The 16,605-nt window shown below is 33.3% G+C and overlaps 2 protein-coding genes across 5 annotated transcripts; both read right to left on the reverse strand.

Moving 5' to 3' along the window:
- Positions 1-4,026, reverse strand: LOC118037460 (putative serine/threonine-protein kinase). 4 transcript variants are annotated; one of them, XM_035043446.2, is made up of 7 exons: positions 3,795-4,026; positions 3,593-3,711; positions 3,258-3,370; positions 2,751-2,961; positions 2,058-2,295; positions 1,541-1,691; positions 1-576 (listed from the first exon to the last, which is right to left on the reverse strand). In XM_035043446.2, the coding sequence occupies exons 2-7, from the start codon at positions 3,672-3,674 to the stop codon at positions 214-216; spliced, it is 1,158 nt and encodes a 385-aa protein (XP_034899337.1). In that variant the 5' UTR covers positions 3,675-3,711; positions 3,795-4,026; the 3' UTR covers positions 1-213. The 4 variants fall into 4 exon arrangements, with proteins under 4 accessions (XP_034899337.1, XP_034899336.1, XP_034899339.1 ...); XM_035043445.2 differs by having other exon boundaries at positions 3,838-4,023; XM_035043448.2 differs by lacking the exon at positions 3,258-3,370 and having other exon boundaries at positions 3,795-4,023.
- Positions 4,027-11,779: 7,753 nt separating this feature from the next.
- Positions 11,780-15,070, reverse strand: LOC118037461 (uncharacterized). The gene is made up of 6 exons (XM_035043449.2): positions 14,847-15,070; positions 14,412-14,619; positions 14,197-14,323; positions 13,704-13,818; positions 12,326-13,477; positions 11,780-12,227 (listed from the first exon to the last, which is right to left on the reverse strand). Exons 2-6 carry the CDS (start codon positions 14,533-14,535, stop codon positions 11,955-11,957), a joined length of 1,791 nt encoding a protein of 596 aa, XP_034899340.1. The 5' UTR covers positions 14,536-14,619; positions 14,847-15,070; the 3' UTR covers positions 11,780-11,954.
- Positions 15,071-16,605: the final 1,535 nt, after the last annotated feature.

The raw sequence follows: 16,605 nt of genomic DNA on the forward strand, positions 1-16,605 counted from the left end.
TATACAATTGATGCAACATGATTATATCAAATGAATAGATATATCGATCAGTTATATCTACATGTGTTACAGAGGAAGACACAAACACCCCTTGTTTCCTCTTGACGAAAATCCCACTCCACTGTAAGCTTCTACAGGGCTACGTACCTAGACGCTGAGTCAAGATGATCTGGTAAAAGGTATAACAGGGTGGGTAAAACAACTGGTCAGCCATCACCTGGGAAGCATCTGGGTCATACTGTCAGCACTACCTAAGATGGCCGAGTTTACAGAAGTGTTTAGTGATTGCTTGCCTTTGTTTTTATGAGAAGATGATGTCTCATCTGAACTACCACCGCCAAAGCGCTTAGAGGTTTGAGATTTGTATATCCCTGGCTCTGTAAGTGCTTTCTCGTTAAGATTTACATCTTTGGAGAGCATCTTCACTACTTGCTTCATGTTGGGTCTTTGATTTGCAGCTGCCTGGGTACAGAAAAGTGCAACCTTCATGAAGCGTGTCGCCTCATTTTCTGGATATCCAGTCATTTCTGGATCGACAATATCGAGAAGTCTCTCTTCTTTCCATAGTTTCCATGTCTGCAGAAGTGTTCGAATTTAAATTAGCACCGAGCCTACTGCAAAAATTTATAAGAACACAAAAATCATAAAGAGGCATTATAAAGCAACAGTTCAGTATCACTAAACAGAAACATGCCCTTGTCGATGAACAAGAATGTTCTTATCAAGTGAGACTAGGTGTAGAACCAGGTTAACTAGACTTTTTCTACTCTGTTTCCTGTCTTCATAGGCAAAAACTCTTCATCTCCATGGTATGACGAGACCACAATTGATGAAGATAAAGAGAATGGCTAAACATTCAGAATGGATACATGCTCCAACCTACATGACGCTAATGAAAAAACAATCAAAGGAAAAGATTCTGTCATTTGGTGTTTAACAAGATTATTGCATACAATCATATGGCCATCATATCGATCATACTTCATTTTGACATGTCACGAATTTTGTTTACTGCTAATCTATTTTATGATTTTGGTTCTAGGATTGTATAAGAGATTTTATTTATTGGTTATTCAATAACTAGTTTTATTGGTTATTCAAGCCTATCAAAGTAGGGATGTCCCATGAAAGATTAAGCACCTAACCCAAGAACCAAGAGGTAGAGTGTAATCTCCACATATGTAAGTGGCAGGTGGAATGTTTTAGCCGGTGCCCTAATATGGCATGAAAGAAAATACTACCCATCACTGTAAATAATTCAAGAAATATTGAGGTTGAATGAGCCTGTCTGATGTAAATTTCCTATGAATGGGTACGTCAGAAGGCAGTAACCCTGTTTCTCTTGAGGAAAAAAGTGACTATAAACTTTTGCAATAAAAAAGATTAAGAGAAATGCTCAAATTGATTTCAGAGGAGTAAAAAAAGGTGGAGATAAGGCATCTTGTGAAGTTGTTAAATTTGAATATTAGCCTTTGGTCATTTTTTAATTGACTTGATTAAATAGAAAACCAAGATTGCGTTGGTTATACTAAGAAGATACCCATTCAACTAAAACCAGCAGATCCTCCCCAAATGCTGCCTTGCTGCTACTTCTCCCACTAATTATTTCAAGTATGAGCACCCCGAAACTGTATACATCGGCCTTCTTTGTAAGTTTTCCTAAGAGGGCATACTCTGGGGCGAGATATCCCCTGCAGATGCATACAAGATGATTATTGATATGAAACGGAGGAAGCAGAAAAGATGAACGGAGAGATAGTTATCAGACAGCATCAATAATCTAATTCTATAAACATGATCAAAAAAACATTTTTGCACAGGGAACAGAACACAGCATAAGGCATGGCATATGTGTGCTGTTCATCACATGTTCTCTCTCTTTTATGGTAATACTTAATAGTTACTTTATGAACCTAACAACAACGTGAAATCAGAAAGCTTACAAATCAAGAACCATCTGGGACCATATTGAAATAACTTTCCTCACCAGCTTTGGACCAAGTAAAAATTAAAGACAGCTGATCAATAAAGTGAAATGCAACAAGAACCACACTTACATTGTTCCTGCCACTCGAGTACTAAGATGTGTAACATTGTCTGGAAATAATTTTGCCAGCCCAAAATCCCCTATTTTAGGCTGTAAGTTTCCATCCAGAAGAACATTACTGGCCTTAATGTCCCTATGGACGATATGTGGTTTGGCTTCCTCATGAAGAAATGCAAGACCACTCGCCGTACCTATGCAAATAGCAGCTCTTGTAGGCCAGTCCATAGCAACATGTTTTCCTTTTGAACCTGTAGACGGTTGTTGGATGTTAGCATGATTAAAATCCCCCTCCCTCTAACACAGATGCCCATATAGGTGTATGCATGCACTCTCTCATAAGAGAGAGGGAGAGAGAGAGATAGCCTGGAAGAAGAATTTAAACTCTAATCAAAATCAAGAGCAACATTACAGTGGTTTCGCTAAACAAGTTAAAGATAACTCTACCGTAGCATGATATAACAATAACTCTGGTTTGATGAACAATATTAAGAAATATATTGCATGGGTGAAAAGATGTTATAATATATGAAATCTCATACAGATTATGAAGAACATCTCATTCTTGTAAATGATGGTTTGGCGCAATATACTAGTAATATCTCTTGAATAATATCAATGCCCCTCCTCCTAGCTCTCCCTCAAATATCCACCAAGCAAGTTAATAGGCATAATAGATAAGATATTTCAATAACTTCATATTTACCAAGTAAAGCGGTAGAAATGCTGTTGTTTTCCATATATTCATATACCAATATTCGATTATTTTCCTCAACACAGGAGCCAATTAGTTCAACAAGGTTTGGGTGCTTTATAGTTGATATCATTCTAATCTCCGTCACAAACTCATCTGTTCCTTGTTTAGATTCTGCAGAAAGACACTTGATGGCCACAGGTGTGCCATCTCTTAAAACTCCCTGCAAGGAGAAAAAAAAGCTGTATGAATATTAACTAAGAGCTGAGGCTATGGAATACGCAGATTCATGAAGGAATCTGCTAACATGCTCTCCGTCTCTTTTTGTTTCCTCAAAAGGGTTGTTCTAGTACCCGCAAAGGCGTAAAACGCAGCTAAAACAATATAATCATCACCAACATAACTAAAACAAAAGAAAAAAAACAAAGTCTTTATGACTAAACCACCATTGAATCGTGCTTTCCACTGAAGGATTGCTGCAGTAACCATAAATGCAACTCTATACCTATGCAGGCTCACCTTATAAACGACTCCGAAACCACCTCCACCGATTCTATTTGATGGATGAAAATTCCTTGTTGCTGATCTCAGCGAATTATACGAGAAGAGATTTACATTGTCGGTGGCAATCACTAGCCATTGGCAAATCACACAAGTAAGAACCTCAAAAACTAAATCACTAAAATAGGAAAATATTTGAATACCAAATTAAAAGGAAATCAGCATCCAAAATTCTAAAAAAATATCATCATTCCAAGATATTTCATTATCATCATGTCTTCAAAGCGAATTAAACACATTAATCCACTCATAAAAAAAAAAAAAAAAAACTTAAACACGCTCAATTTTCTTACCTTGTATGTTTGTTTGTCCCGGAGTATCATTATGATTATTTCCTTTAAACCAATTTGATATACCAAAGCAGCTACAGCTCATTGCAACTCAGCTCAAGCCTCGCCAGCCCTCCCTGTCTCTACACACATCAAAAACGAACTTGTCAATTTCTTCTTCTTTGTTTTTTAATAATTACTTTACATTCAACCATAGTTAAAAAACCTGAAAAATCCAATACTTAATTAGCCCAAAAAAATATCCTGACCAGAAAGGCTCCGGATTTAATTTTGCGAAAAGTAAAGTGGAAGGACAGCGAGTGGTTAAAGTAGTTGGGGAGAAATAAAGGGGCGGAAAGGAGAAGATCAAAGGGCAAACAGTAGGAGAGGGCATTGTCTTCAAGGAAGTGTTCTTATAGCGAAAGAACACGACCCGAGTTGATAGACGACAGCTAGAACCCTTTTCACACGTTTGGGCGCGTAGGTTGGTGGTCGTTAGTTCCCTCCATGCCAAATTTGGTGTCTACTGTTGTAAAAATTTGTAAATGGTGGGCATGTTTTGTTAGGTCGTTTTCGAAATTTAAATTCATTTTTTAATATTTTTTATTGATTTTTATATTAAAAATAATTTTTAAAAATAAAAAAAATATTATATTAATATATTTTTAAATAAAAAATGTTTTTAAAAATAACTCCTACAAAAATCACAAACACCTTTTCATATAATAGAACAAGAAGTCAATCCCGTGCCTCATTGAGACTTTTTGTCCGTCCTTAGATTTTGTTGTCTGTGAATTCTTTACAGGGTCTACCTGAAGGAAAATTCCACGGACAATTTGTTTTTTTTTTTTAAATAATTTATTAGTTTTAAAGTATGTTAAAATATTGTAATAATAATAATTTTTTAAAATATTTGTTTATTAAAAAATATATTGAAATAGTATTTTTTTAAAATTTTAATTTTGATAAAGCATATTAAAACAATCTAAAAATAAAATAAAATAATTAATTTACAGTAAAATTAAAAAAAAAAATTTTAAAACTTCTTAAAAATATTTTTAAAATATAAAAATAAACCGACTCTTTGATACCAAGTTTTAATTTACAATATTAAGACACAGACGTTTCATTTAAATCTTTTTCCCAATAATCATTGCCTAGAATTTCCTGTAACTAGGATGGGCGGCTGGACTCGCTGGGTCAACTCATACCAGGCATTCAAACCTTTGTTCGTCCCGTGTTCATTAAATCTGAACATAGAGTTAGGCGCTTGTAAGGTAATGGCAAGTCAATACTTTTTTTTTTTTTTTTTTTTTTTTTTTTTTAAAAAAATATATATATATATATATATATTTATTTATTTTTTTTAAAACAATCTTGTAAGAAGAAAGTCAATTGAATTTGGATTATATCGATTAAATTACGAGTTGAGATGTTTTTGATATCTAAACTAGACAAAAAAAAAAAAAAAAACCAAATCATAGGTCAACCAACTAAATGAGACGAGGAAATAAAATAATTTAGAAGTCGCTCAAAAAAAGTTTGATATTTTCTCTTGTTGATTCTTATGCTGAGAAAGGCAAGGTCAGACCTTACAGTATGACAGTTGTGTTTAAAAATATAATTCTAGTTGTTTTTTAAAGTGTATTTTATTTAGAAATGTATTAAAATAATATTTTTTATTTTTAAAAATTATTTTTAATATCCGCACTTTAAAATAATCTGAAAACATAAAAAATATTAATTTGAAATAAAAAAATAAAAATAAACTCAATTTTTTTAAAAAAATATATTTGAAACACAAAAATAAATAAAATTTTAATTTGATGAGTTAAAGTCTATATTACATAGCTGAATGGTTGATATTGGAGATTGTTGATATTTTCTCTTATTTTATAATTTAATCCTTTTATTTCTATTTTTATTTGCACAAATATATATCAACCTAATATTTCCAAAATAAAATAAAAATTATATGGTCCTTTTGTTAATGTGCTCTAGCGGGTGCTTAATCCATTCGTTAGCTCTACCACATGGTAACATGAAGACGATTAATCATCAAAGTAATGATTCATAGGAAAAGAAGCAGTAAAACAATATTCTCCTGTAATTTCTTTTATAATATAATAAAAAGAGAAAACTCAAACTAATACCAAATCAAAAAAAAAAAAAAAGAGAATACAAAAACTCCGACGTTTTTATTTTTCAAGTATAGCCGATTGTACAAATGGACTCTGTTTTTATTTTTTTTATTTTCCCCAAACAAACATGTTTAAAGAGATCAGAGACTCCACCTATGAATTCTTTCATTACCCAGATATATTTTCACTGTTCACTGTTAATCTTCAACGAAAAAGATGCAATTCAATGAGCCATGGATTCTCGCTAATGAGTTAAGAACTGTCATTTTGAATTAACAGAGATATAATTTAATTGATCAGGTTTTAAATTTTTTTTTTTGATATCATTAGTTTAGATCTCATAAACTAACTCAAGGGTATTTAAAATTTATATAATCATTAATTTCATGATATATATTTTAATTAAAAAAAAATCACAAAATCATGCATCTTCTTACCACCATTTATACATGATATACGCCGGCTGGAGACGAGGATACAATATTATTAATCTATATATCTTCATGCAGACAGTGTTGCTTGATCTGTTCGTTGTACTTTGGAATCGGCAAGGTATTCTATATAATTCTGGTTCTCTAGGGTTGGTGTTTCTTCGAAGATTTCTTGTATAGTTTTGAAATTCGATCCAGTTCAGCAGATCAACTCGAGACCCAGCTGATCAAGGGTTAGAACTAGATCGGGTTAAAGGAAAAATAAAAGAAAAAAAAACCCGGTGTGACTCGGCTGACCCGACGAGTTGACCTGTAACCCGGCAAGACCCGGTTACAAACCTGTTAACTTTTATTTTTTTTATTTTTTTTACTAAAAAGATGTTATTTTAATTTTTTTAAAAAAATTTGACCTAATCAATTCGGTTAAAATCTAGTAACCAGATCAAAACTCAAAGTTCAGACCTTGAACTGGGCCGGCCACCCAAGCAGGTCTTAAAAGTATGATCTTACGTCTATCAAACTGGGATTAGAATAATAGTCGAAATCGATGCTTTTTTCTTTCTCTCTTTTTGCCTTGGTTGCATAAGCAGATCGGCATGGGAGGTACGAGGATCATACTATGGTAAGATTCTGCAGCCAGGCGGCTGGAAAGTAATGTATTATAACACAACGAGGAAAAGGAATAGTTTGTAAACCTTTTTAGAAGTTTGATAGTAGTACGTGTGTAATATTTTTTATTTTATAAAAAAAGTTAAGGTTTCATTTAATTTTATTTGAATAGTAGTTATTTAATTTTATCTTAATAATTATAAATGTTAAAATTAATTATAATTAATTCAATAATTAATTTCACTGCTATATATTAACTTCTAAGTTTCAAATGTTATCTTTTAATATTTATATAATAACATTAGAAAACCAAATAAAAAATTTCTATGTCCTTAATTTATGACACAATAAAAACCTATATTTAAGGTCAGAAAGTTGCGAGGTCTATATTTTAAAAGTGTTGGGAGTGTGGTTTCTGCTATTGCTTTTCTAATAACATTTCGTGAAATGTATTAAAATGATGTTTTTTTTATTTTTTTAAAAAATATTTTTAAAATTAACACATTAAAATGATTCAAAACATAAAAAAATAAATTAAATTTTTTTTAAAAAAATAACTTTTTTTTAGAAATATGATGTGCACCACATTCCCAGGACACTGAAATGTCCGCTTCGGAGGTGGAGACAGTGGAAGGTCTGGACAAAGAAAGCTACATAAGTTGTAGGGCAGAGCTTTGACGATATCCATATAAGTATACCTGCTCCAGCCTCTTCAGAAAAGACCCGATGGAGCCATGGATTCAAGAAATCAAACACGAAACCGGGTTTCCTTGGATACATTCTCAGTTGACCCTTTAAAGTCAAAATAAGTTGCATGCTAGCCCGTGGTTTTCTCAGAAGTTGATCGTGTAGAAGACGATGATCAATCATGCAACATCACACCTTTCAGATCAAATTTCTTCACTAATTTTGTAGCATCTTCCCACGTGCCAGCTCTACACATACCCACAAGGAATGACGTGGGTGTTACAATTTATTTTGGTGGTTGAACTCGATTTTCCATGGATAACTGGTGTGGAAAAAAATTCTGAAAGCTGAACGATCTAGCGGACGAAGATTTCCCATCTTTACCTTTCTACATTCTGTCTTTTCACAATAAGAATCCAACAAAGGGTTAAAAAAGAAAATTTATATTTTAGAGTAATTGTGTGTTTATTGTTCAGTTTTATGCTATCTAGTTTAAATTTTGATTTATTGTTAGATCAAGCTGATATTTAATCAAGAGTTTTCTCAAGAGTTTTCTGACATGTTTTTATATATTGAGTTGAAAATTCAAGTTAATCAGAACTCTACAAGGAATCATGATACATGTTAGAAGATAAATATGAATTTTGTTATTTTGTTGGCTTTTGACCTATAAACTTTTTACTTGGAGATGATTTTTTTTTCTAATAATGAAAGTATATTCAGCAGCTAATTTTAGGACTTTTCTAGTGCTACAATGATCTTTGATGAGCAACAATATAGTTTTCAGGTGTGGCAATAATTCCTTCAATGTTTCAAAATCCTTTTCTTATAAGGATTTTTCGGTAGATTTTTTTTCCTACACAACTTTACTCTAATAAGCATATTTTTCTATTTAATTGTTGGATCGGGATGCAATTTAACTAGACATTTTCATAGGTCATGTTTTATATCGTGTTAAAATTTTAGATCAATCCAACATCGAGAATGCCTTGTAATAAGGTCTGAAAGCTATTATTCGAGATTTTATTAGTTTCCTCATTGACTTGGGATTTTTTTCTCATATTTTATTTAGAATTCTTTTATTATGATTTTTTTTTCCAGAATTGTTCAAGATGTTTTTCATCTATTATAAATAGGATTATTTAGATCATACGTAGGTTTTGAGCTTTCAGTCATGATGTTTTGAATAAACTTGTGTCTTGCAAGATGCAACACTTTCCTCTTCGGTTATACAAAAAACAATCAAAATTATCAAAGTATAATCGACTTTATGGTATTCTTCCTTATACTTCTCATTCACGAATTGATATTCATAAAATGGGGGTTCATATTCCAATAATGATGGTGCTTTGGTTCAGGTAATATCTGTGTCACACTCCTCTCAAACCTAATTCTTTGACTTTCCAAAATTTATCTTTTTTACATGTGGGTTACATGACCATGTGATCACCGAGTTTGCATCAGTTGGTATCAGAGTTTGACTCCATTAATCAAGTTATATGCTTTTGTTAATTTCATTTTTTCTTGTTCCGTGTCAACCTAATTGTTTCAATCTTTTTCTCTTCAATTCAGTAGCAACATCTTCTTAGTATATATAAAAATATTATTTCAATTTGTTATTGTCTCTCAACATATCAGTAGCATAAAAGTAAAAAAAAAAAAAGTTCAAAAGATCAGTTTTAGATTTTTTTCACAGAAAAACTAAGCAAAGGAAATTGGATCAAATCAACTCAGAATTAACTCAATATTTTGGTAATGGAGTCCTAATCACACTATATATTAAATTTGGGGTCATTCAGGCATCATTTGCTTTAGATTTCAAATTCTGGTATTAAATGGTTTGTTTCGCATTGGTTGGTGTCAGAGCTTGACTCTATTTATCAGATTATATCCTCTTTATTTTGTTGTTTAAAATTATTTCCATGTATATCTTTTTCTTGTTTTTTTTTTGTCTTGTTTTAGGTTTAATTTGGTTAAAGTTCTATTTGGTCTTTTCTTTCTTTCTTGTATTTTGTTATTGTCTAGTTTTGCGTTAAGGATCATTTGATAAAAAAAAGTGTTCAACATTTAATTTTGTCCTACATATCTATTCAGAGTTAGAAAAAAATCAACAAGAGCACAAATTCAAGTTTATAGAGGCTGATTTATTTGGGTAAGATCAGCCTGTTATCTCTAGAGTAACTTTTATCCGTTGAGCGACAGCCTTTCCACTCGTCCTTGCTCAACGAGTGGGTCTTGCAGTCAAGCTCCCTTTTGCCTTTGCACTCGAGGGTCAATCTCCGACCGGCCCGAGGAAACCATTGCATGCCTATGTTACCTTTTAGGAGGCCTACGCCCCATAGAAACTGTCTACCTAAGACTGTCCCTTGGCCCGTAGGTCCTGACATAAGGTTAGAATTCTAGCTCTTCTAAAGTGGTATCTCACTGACAGCTTGGACCCCCCTCGAAGGGGGCCTTCTTCGCCTTCCACCTAAGCTGCACAGGAAAGGCCCAAAGCCAATCCTAGGAAACAATGAAGCTTCATAGGGTCTTTCTATCCAAGTGCAGGTAGTCTGCATCTTCACAGACATGTTTATTTAAAGTTTTCGAGTTTGATCTCATTAAAATCAATTGGGTACCTATAATTTCATATTTAGAAATTTGGGTCAAAGTTCCTATTCCACAGTATTTTCGTATCATATTTTGCTTGTTTATCATCTCATTTTCTTATTTTGCCATGTATTCATTAAGGGATGGAGAATAAAAAAGGGTTCTTGCTCAAGAATAGAAAGACATATCTTGTATGTTTGAGTTTTTAAGGAAAGAATTTGGTAAGTCAAAAAACTATTCTATACATGGCAAGCTTTACAATGAGATGAACAAAAACACCAAAAGAATTTTATGAGAGGCTTATAAAACATCCATCGTACCTATTAGTAATTTGAGGATGAATCATCTTAAAAAGATAAAGAATTATACGACCTAAGAAATGGTTGGACAAGAAAATCTGAATTCTAATGCAATTCAATTTTACGCTATCGAGCATAACTCTCAATCCAAGTATTAGATCGAACTAAAATTTAACCAGGAATTTTCAGACATGACTTTAATACAAAGTAATATAGATTTTGTTATTTGTTGTCTTTTAATTTGTGAACTTTCTATTTGGAAATGATTCTTTTCCAAATAATGAAAGGATATTCAATAATTAATTTTAGAACTTTTATAGTTCTACAAAGATCTTTATTAGGCAATAATATAATTTTTAAGTGTGGTAAGGATTCTTTCAATGTTCCAAAATACTTTCCTTACAAGGATTTTTGGACTGATTTTTTCTATTATACAGTTTTACGTTTACAAGCATAATTTTCTATTCAACTGTTGGATTGAGCTTCAATTTTACTAGACATTTCTAAATGTCTTTGTTTTACATCGTGTTAAATTTTCAAATTAATCCAATATTAGAATGACTTTGTATTAAAGTCTAAAAGCTATTGTTCAAGATTTATATTAGTTTCTTAATTGATTTATGATTTTTATTTATTTTATTTATAACTCTTTTATTATTATTTTTTTCAAAATTATTTAGGAAGTTTTTCATCTATTATAAATAGGATTATTTAAATTATATTTAGATTTTGAGCTTGAGCTTTTAGCCATAATATTTTAAATAAATTCATATTTTACATAATGCAATACTTTTTTCTTCGATCAAACAAAGAACAATCAAAGTTATCAAAATATAACCAACTTTGTGCAACTTTTTAGCATTCTTTCCTATACTTCTCATTTTTCCTATACTTCTCATTTGCAAATTAATATCATTTGCAAATTAATATATATAAGGTGAGGACTCATATTCCAATAGCAATGATACATTGATTCAAGTAATTTTTATGTAATATTCTTATCAAACCTGATTTTTTATTTTAGAATTTATTTGATTACATGAACACATGATTACAAGATTCACATTAAAACTTACTGGAATCAATATTCGAGGACAGGGCTTAGCGCACCGCAGAAGCACCTGGCTCGGAACAAAGGATGCTAGTTCCTCCTATTATATTGATGGAAGTCAGAACCTACAATCATTTAATATTTGTATGTATTATGTATACGCGCTTGCTTAATTTCAACCTATACAAGTTTCAGATTCAGAAGTGCATGAAGAAATAATCTGCAGAAAAATTTGGCAGCTGAAGGATTCTTCAGGTTTCTGGTTTAATTAAATTAAATTTGGAGTACAAAATATCCCGTCGCGTTGGAACAATTCAAAGGATGAAACATAAAGTACAACCACTCATCAAAGTCCGATGGATTGTTCCACAAGTATATTAAAGGGTTTCGGAAATATATACCCTTCATTCTCTCGAACAGGTCACAGAGATGTTAACTGCCCTCTCACTATTAAGCTCCTTGATGGAATATGTGCCTCTTAAAGATTGTGGCAGGCGAGCTTATAAACATAGGTACAGAAGCTTGTGCGATGATTTTTTAGCATAAAAAATTACCTCAATCTTGGGCCTGAAGGATACATCACCTGCCATGCTGACTTGAAGGAGAGGAATTTCCTCTCTCGCTTCCAAATTCGTTGTCTTCTATTTCTATCCCATCAGCAAAATAGGAGTTATTGTTGACACTTGGTTCAGAGCTAGCATTGCTGCTTGTGGCCAGAGGGGAGTCCAAAACACTAACTGTCCTGCCTTTTGAAGATCCTCCTGATCTGACACTGTACATAGAGGAAGCAGGGATGTTGGTCATAAGGGGGCGTAAATTACCTGAATTACCTGAAATGCTTCGCCTTATATCCTGCTCAAGAGAAAAACCAAACCCGTTAATGGTTAGCTACATATAAACAAGAACACAACACAATCAATGAACGTCCTCTTTGAGTCAAGGATGCATACCATATGCCTCAAAGCCATATCCAGAGACTTCTTTGAGAGAGTTCTTCCAAAGCCTGTGCTATCAAGAGAGGATGACTTCCCGGCAGAATTACTGAGGCTGGAGTGAGAGCCATCTTGCTTTGGTGGTACCAGTTTTCTCATGTTCACCACTCTTTCAACCATCTTTGTTCCCATTTGCACTGGGTTCACATCGTCACTGCCATTGGTCTGTGTTCTGCTTTTTGTGGGAATGGACATCCGACTGGCCTTCCCTCGAGAGGGGGATCGTGATTGTTGCCTCGGTCTTCCATTAAAACCAGCATCACTAGAAGATGATCGAGCACTTGGACCTCCAGGCCTACCCCTGGAAGCTGAAGCTGGCCTAGCACTTGGACCTCCAGGCCTCTCCCTGGAAGCTGAAGCTGGCCTAGCACTTGGACCTCCAGGCCTCTCCCTTGAGGCTGAAGCTGGGCGAGCACTTGGACCTCCAGGCCTCTCCCTTGAGGCTGACGCTGGCCGGGCACTTGGACCTCCAGGCCTATCCCTAGTGGCTGAGGCTGCCCGGGCACTTGGACCTCCAGGCCTATCCCTAGAGGCTGAGGCTGGTCTTTCTGGCAATGATGTCCTCAAGTTTGGTGGAGCATCAAGAGAGAAACCAGGAATCTCTTCAGGTTTCCAAGGCCTAGATTTTAATGTTGGAGAAATGCCACGTGATGGCACTGGATTTTTCAGAGTGGCAGGAACTGACTTGGTCACTGAAGCAGTCTGGCCAGGAGCAGCAGCCACACTAGGTGGACTTGAAGGGGTTGATGACTGGCGGATTGGTGTTGCTGATCTGGAAGCTGACTTTGAACCTGAAAGAGATGGTCTAGCAGTTGGAGTCGAAGAGCGTGCAGCAATTCTAGTAGGAGTTGAGGATCTCGCTGGAGGAGCAACAGACTTAGTAGAAGACAATGTGGGCCTTGATGTGGGTGTAGACGGTCTTGAATGCTTAGCTGTTGCAGATAAAGAGGGCCGCCCTGTGGGTGTTGCAGGTCTCGACACAGATCTTTGTCCTCCAGCTGATGCGGACCTCCTGTTACCAGCACTTGTGGAGTTCAGTCCTGACTGCAAAGTTGTTACCTTGGATCCCACATGAGTCCTTGAGGCAGGCTCTTCCTGGATATTTATTAGCTGCAACACACGGCAACAAGATTTTCAAACCATAGCATAACAAGCATGCTGCAATTTTTTTCAATATCCACAGTTGAAGAGAATTACACAAAGTGAAAGCTGAGGTTAGCATTTACCAGAAATAGAAGATTAAAACCATGTTTTCATAAGCTAATGAAGGCATGCTCGCAAATGCACAGGATCACAGAGGATTGAAAGCATTTTCATAACTCAAATTGCTTCTTACCCTTGACTTAAGAGCAGTGGGCCGAGCATTAGACATCCCAATCTGACTCATTGCAGTTTTCTGCGATTCCAACTCCAAGGAAGTAAAAAGCGGGGTTCCAGGTGGTGTAAGAAGCCTGAACAAAAGAGATCCCCCATGAGTTGAACCATTCATTTTGCTATACCATGATACAACAATTAAATACAAATTTACTGAATGTCAATCAGGGGAATATGTTCAATGCTCTTCATTTCCAAGATAACATCAACCATGTACAAAACCCACTTCAGCCACAAAATTTATGGCATTAACTCCACAGATTTACAGACGTTCCAGAAACTAAATTTGATGTTTTCCGGCGGAAACACTATAAAAATAAAACTTCTTCAACAGATGAAACCAATTATAAATTTAACACTCCTAATTCACATAATGCCCAATTTTCGTGGCATAATTTTACTCCAAATGACAACAAGTGCAAAAATAAATTAAAAATTTTCTTTAGCATAATTACCAATCATAATCAGATTTATCATTCTCCGAATCCAAGAACTTCTCCGTAGCAGTCTTTCGCGGCGGCGGTACAATAGACGACACCGTTATCTTATGAGACACCAGTGAAAGATTATTACTGCCTAATGCTGCACGCAAAATCTCAAATTAATAAATTCTTATTTAAAAAAGAAGAGTAATTAATTCAAGATAAAACATAAAACGACGTCGGATCACCTAAAGGAGCTTGAGGTTCATCGGCCGAACTGTTAAGGAGAAGATTGTTTTTCTCCCTCTCTATCTCGCGTCTTCGCATCTCCAGAAACAGGGTAAGCTCTTCATCCTTCTCTTTCATCACCATCTTTAACTACTTTCCGTAATTTCTCGTGAACTTTACTGTACACTCGCATGTACTCAATCTCCTCTTTCTCTCTCTTCTTTACAACTGATCACAGATTATCATACCTCAGTTTCAAAACAAAAAAAAAATAAAAACTCACTGATTTTTCTCATTTCTTCATCAAAATAAAACTTTTTTTCTCATAAATAAATAAAAACAAACAGATCTTGAACCAAAACGCAGCATTTCTTCGAGTATTCGAAAACAAAACTACGCACAATCTCTGTAAAAAAAAAAAAAAGCCATTGACTCGTGCTGGAAATATCACTTACCAGGTTCATTCTGGTGAGTCAAGAAGACGTTGACTCGTCGATGCAGTTATGGCTCGAAACAGAGCTGCTGCGTGCGAAGAAATTGCGAGGTGGAAGCGAGAAAGCAGAGAAGAAGGAGGAGGCTGAAGAAGAGGCCGTTAATTTGTTTGTTGCGATGAGTTTGACGAGGAAGGAAGCTTATACTTTATTTGCAGTTGGCTTTATGAAAGCTGACCGGTGTGGTTTTTTATTTTTCCTTAAATGCAGACGCAAAGCAGGAATTTTCAAATTGTGGTGAGTTAATGTCCATGAATTTAAAGATAATCACGGGGATGCCATTAAGGGGGAAAGTAACGTGTCTATCTACCTCATTTATAACGAATCAACAACTCTATTCCCTTTTTTTTTTTTTTTTGAAAGTTTACTATAATCATAATGGTGTTTAGAAATAGTAACTAATCATTTTTACAATGGATTGGCCCCGCTTATGACTGTGGTATAAATGAAGGGGTTTAAAATTTTTTTTATATATTTTTGAATTATTTTTATATGTTAATATTAAAAATAGATTTTAAAAAATAAAAACATATATTATTTTAATGTATTTCTAAGCTAAAAATACTTTAAAAATATATTGCTACTTCACTTCCAAATACCTCTTAACCTTCTTCTCAAGAGAATAATAATTAAACTCTTAGTAACGTCTAATTACTATTTCATGATTAAAAAAATAAAAATAATAAAGATAAATCAGACATTTTTTTATATAGTTTTTGTTTTGAAAATATAGGAATCCTTTTATAATTATTTTAAAAATATATTTTTTTTTTTTTTCTTTTTTTCTTTTCAACCAAATATGTTTTTATTTCTTCTATGTTTCTTTCTTCTATTCTAGGATATTAAAAGCATGCATCTTTAAAATTCACTCACTTTTTTTTTATTAATCTCTAATTTTAATGAAGAATCCATATATAAAAATACACAAATTAAAACAGTCGAAAGGATAATAAATATTTTACATATATAGTATTTTATTTTCTTACAGAATAATGTATTTTTTCAAAAGTTCAAAAGTTTTATCTTATGGTCATATATTTCAAATTTTTGTATATACTAATAGTTATAATGTAGAATAAACTCTCCTTATAACAAACTTTGATAGTTAAATCATATAACAACATCTCAAATTTAATAAAGCATGAACCCTTTAAAAAAACTGTCAAACTTTCGAATGGAAACCTAATATTAATATTCTCATCCATAGATGCAAACAAAAAAAGAAAAGTTTATTTTTTAAGATTTGAAATAAATCACTTAGAACTCAATATTTTTTCCATTATTTCCTTTTCAAATATAACAAATTTATAAAATAAATTGTACAAATAAGAAAGAATTTTTAGTTAAGTTCTACTACGTATGAATGGAAAATCTTGCTTAAATGAGCCAGTGTTTATTTTTGCAATCCAATCATGCTTTTGAAAAAAATTTTCAATTTTTTTTTGCTTCAAATTAATTTTTTTTTATATGTTTTTGGATCGTTTTGATGTGCTAATGTCAAAAATAAATTTTAAAAAATAAAATATATATTATTTTGATGCATTTACAAGCGAAAAATATTTAAAAAATACTTTAACGAATGGTTGTAAAACTGTTTTTTTTTATTATTATTGTCATTAGAGGTTCTTATCAAGTGATCATCGACACAAAAATTAAAAAAATGACTTCTTGAAAGGTAAAGCTGAAAGGGATGTTGCACTATTGATATTATCAAGTCAAGAAT

The sequence above is a fragment of the Populus alba genome, chromosome 16, assembly GCF_005239225.2.
Source record: "Populus alba chromosome 16, ASM523922v2, whole genome shotgun sequence".
In the NCBI taxonomy this organism is placed as follows: domain Eukaryota; kingdom Viridiplantae; phylum Streptophyta; class Magnoliopsida; order Malpighiales; family Salicaceae; genus Populus; species Populus alba.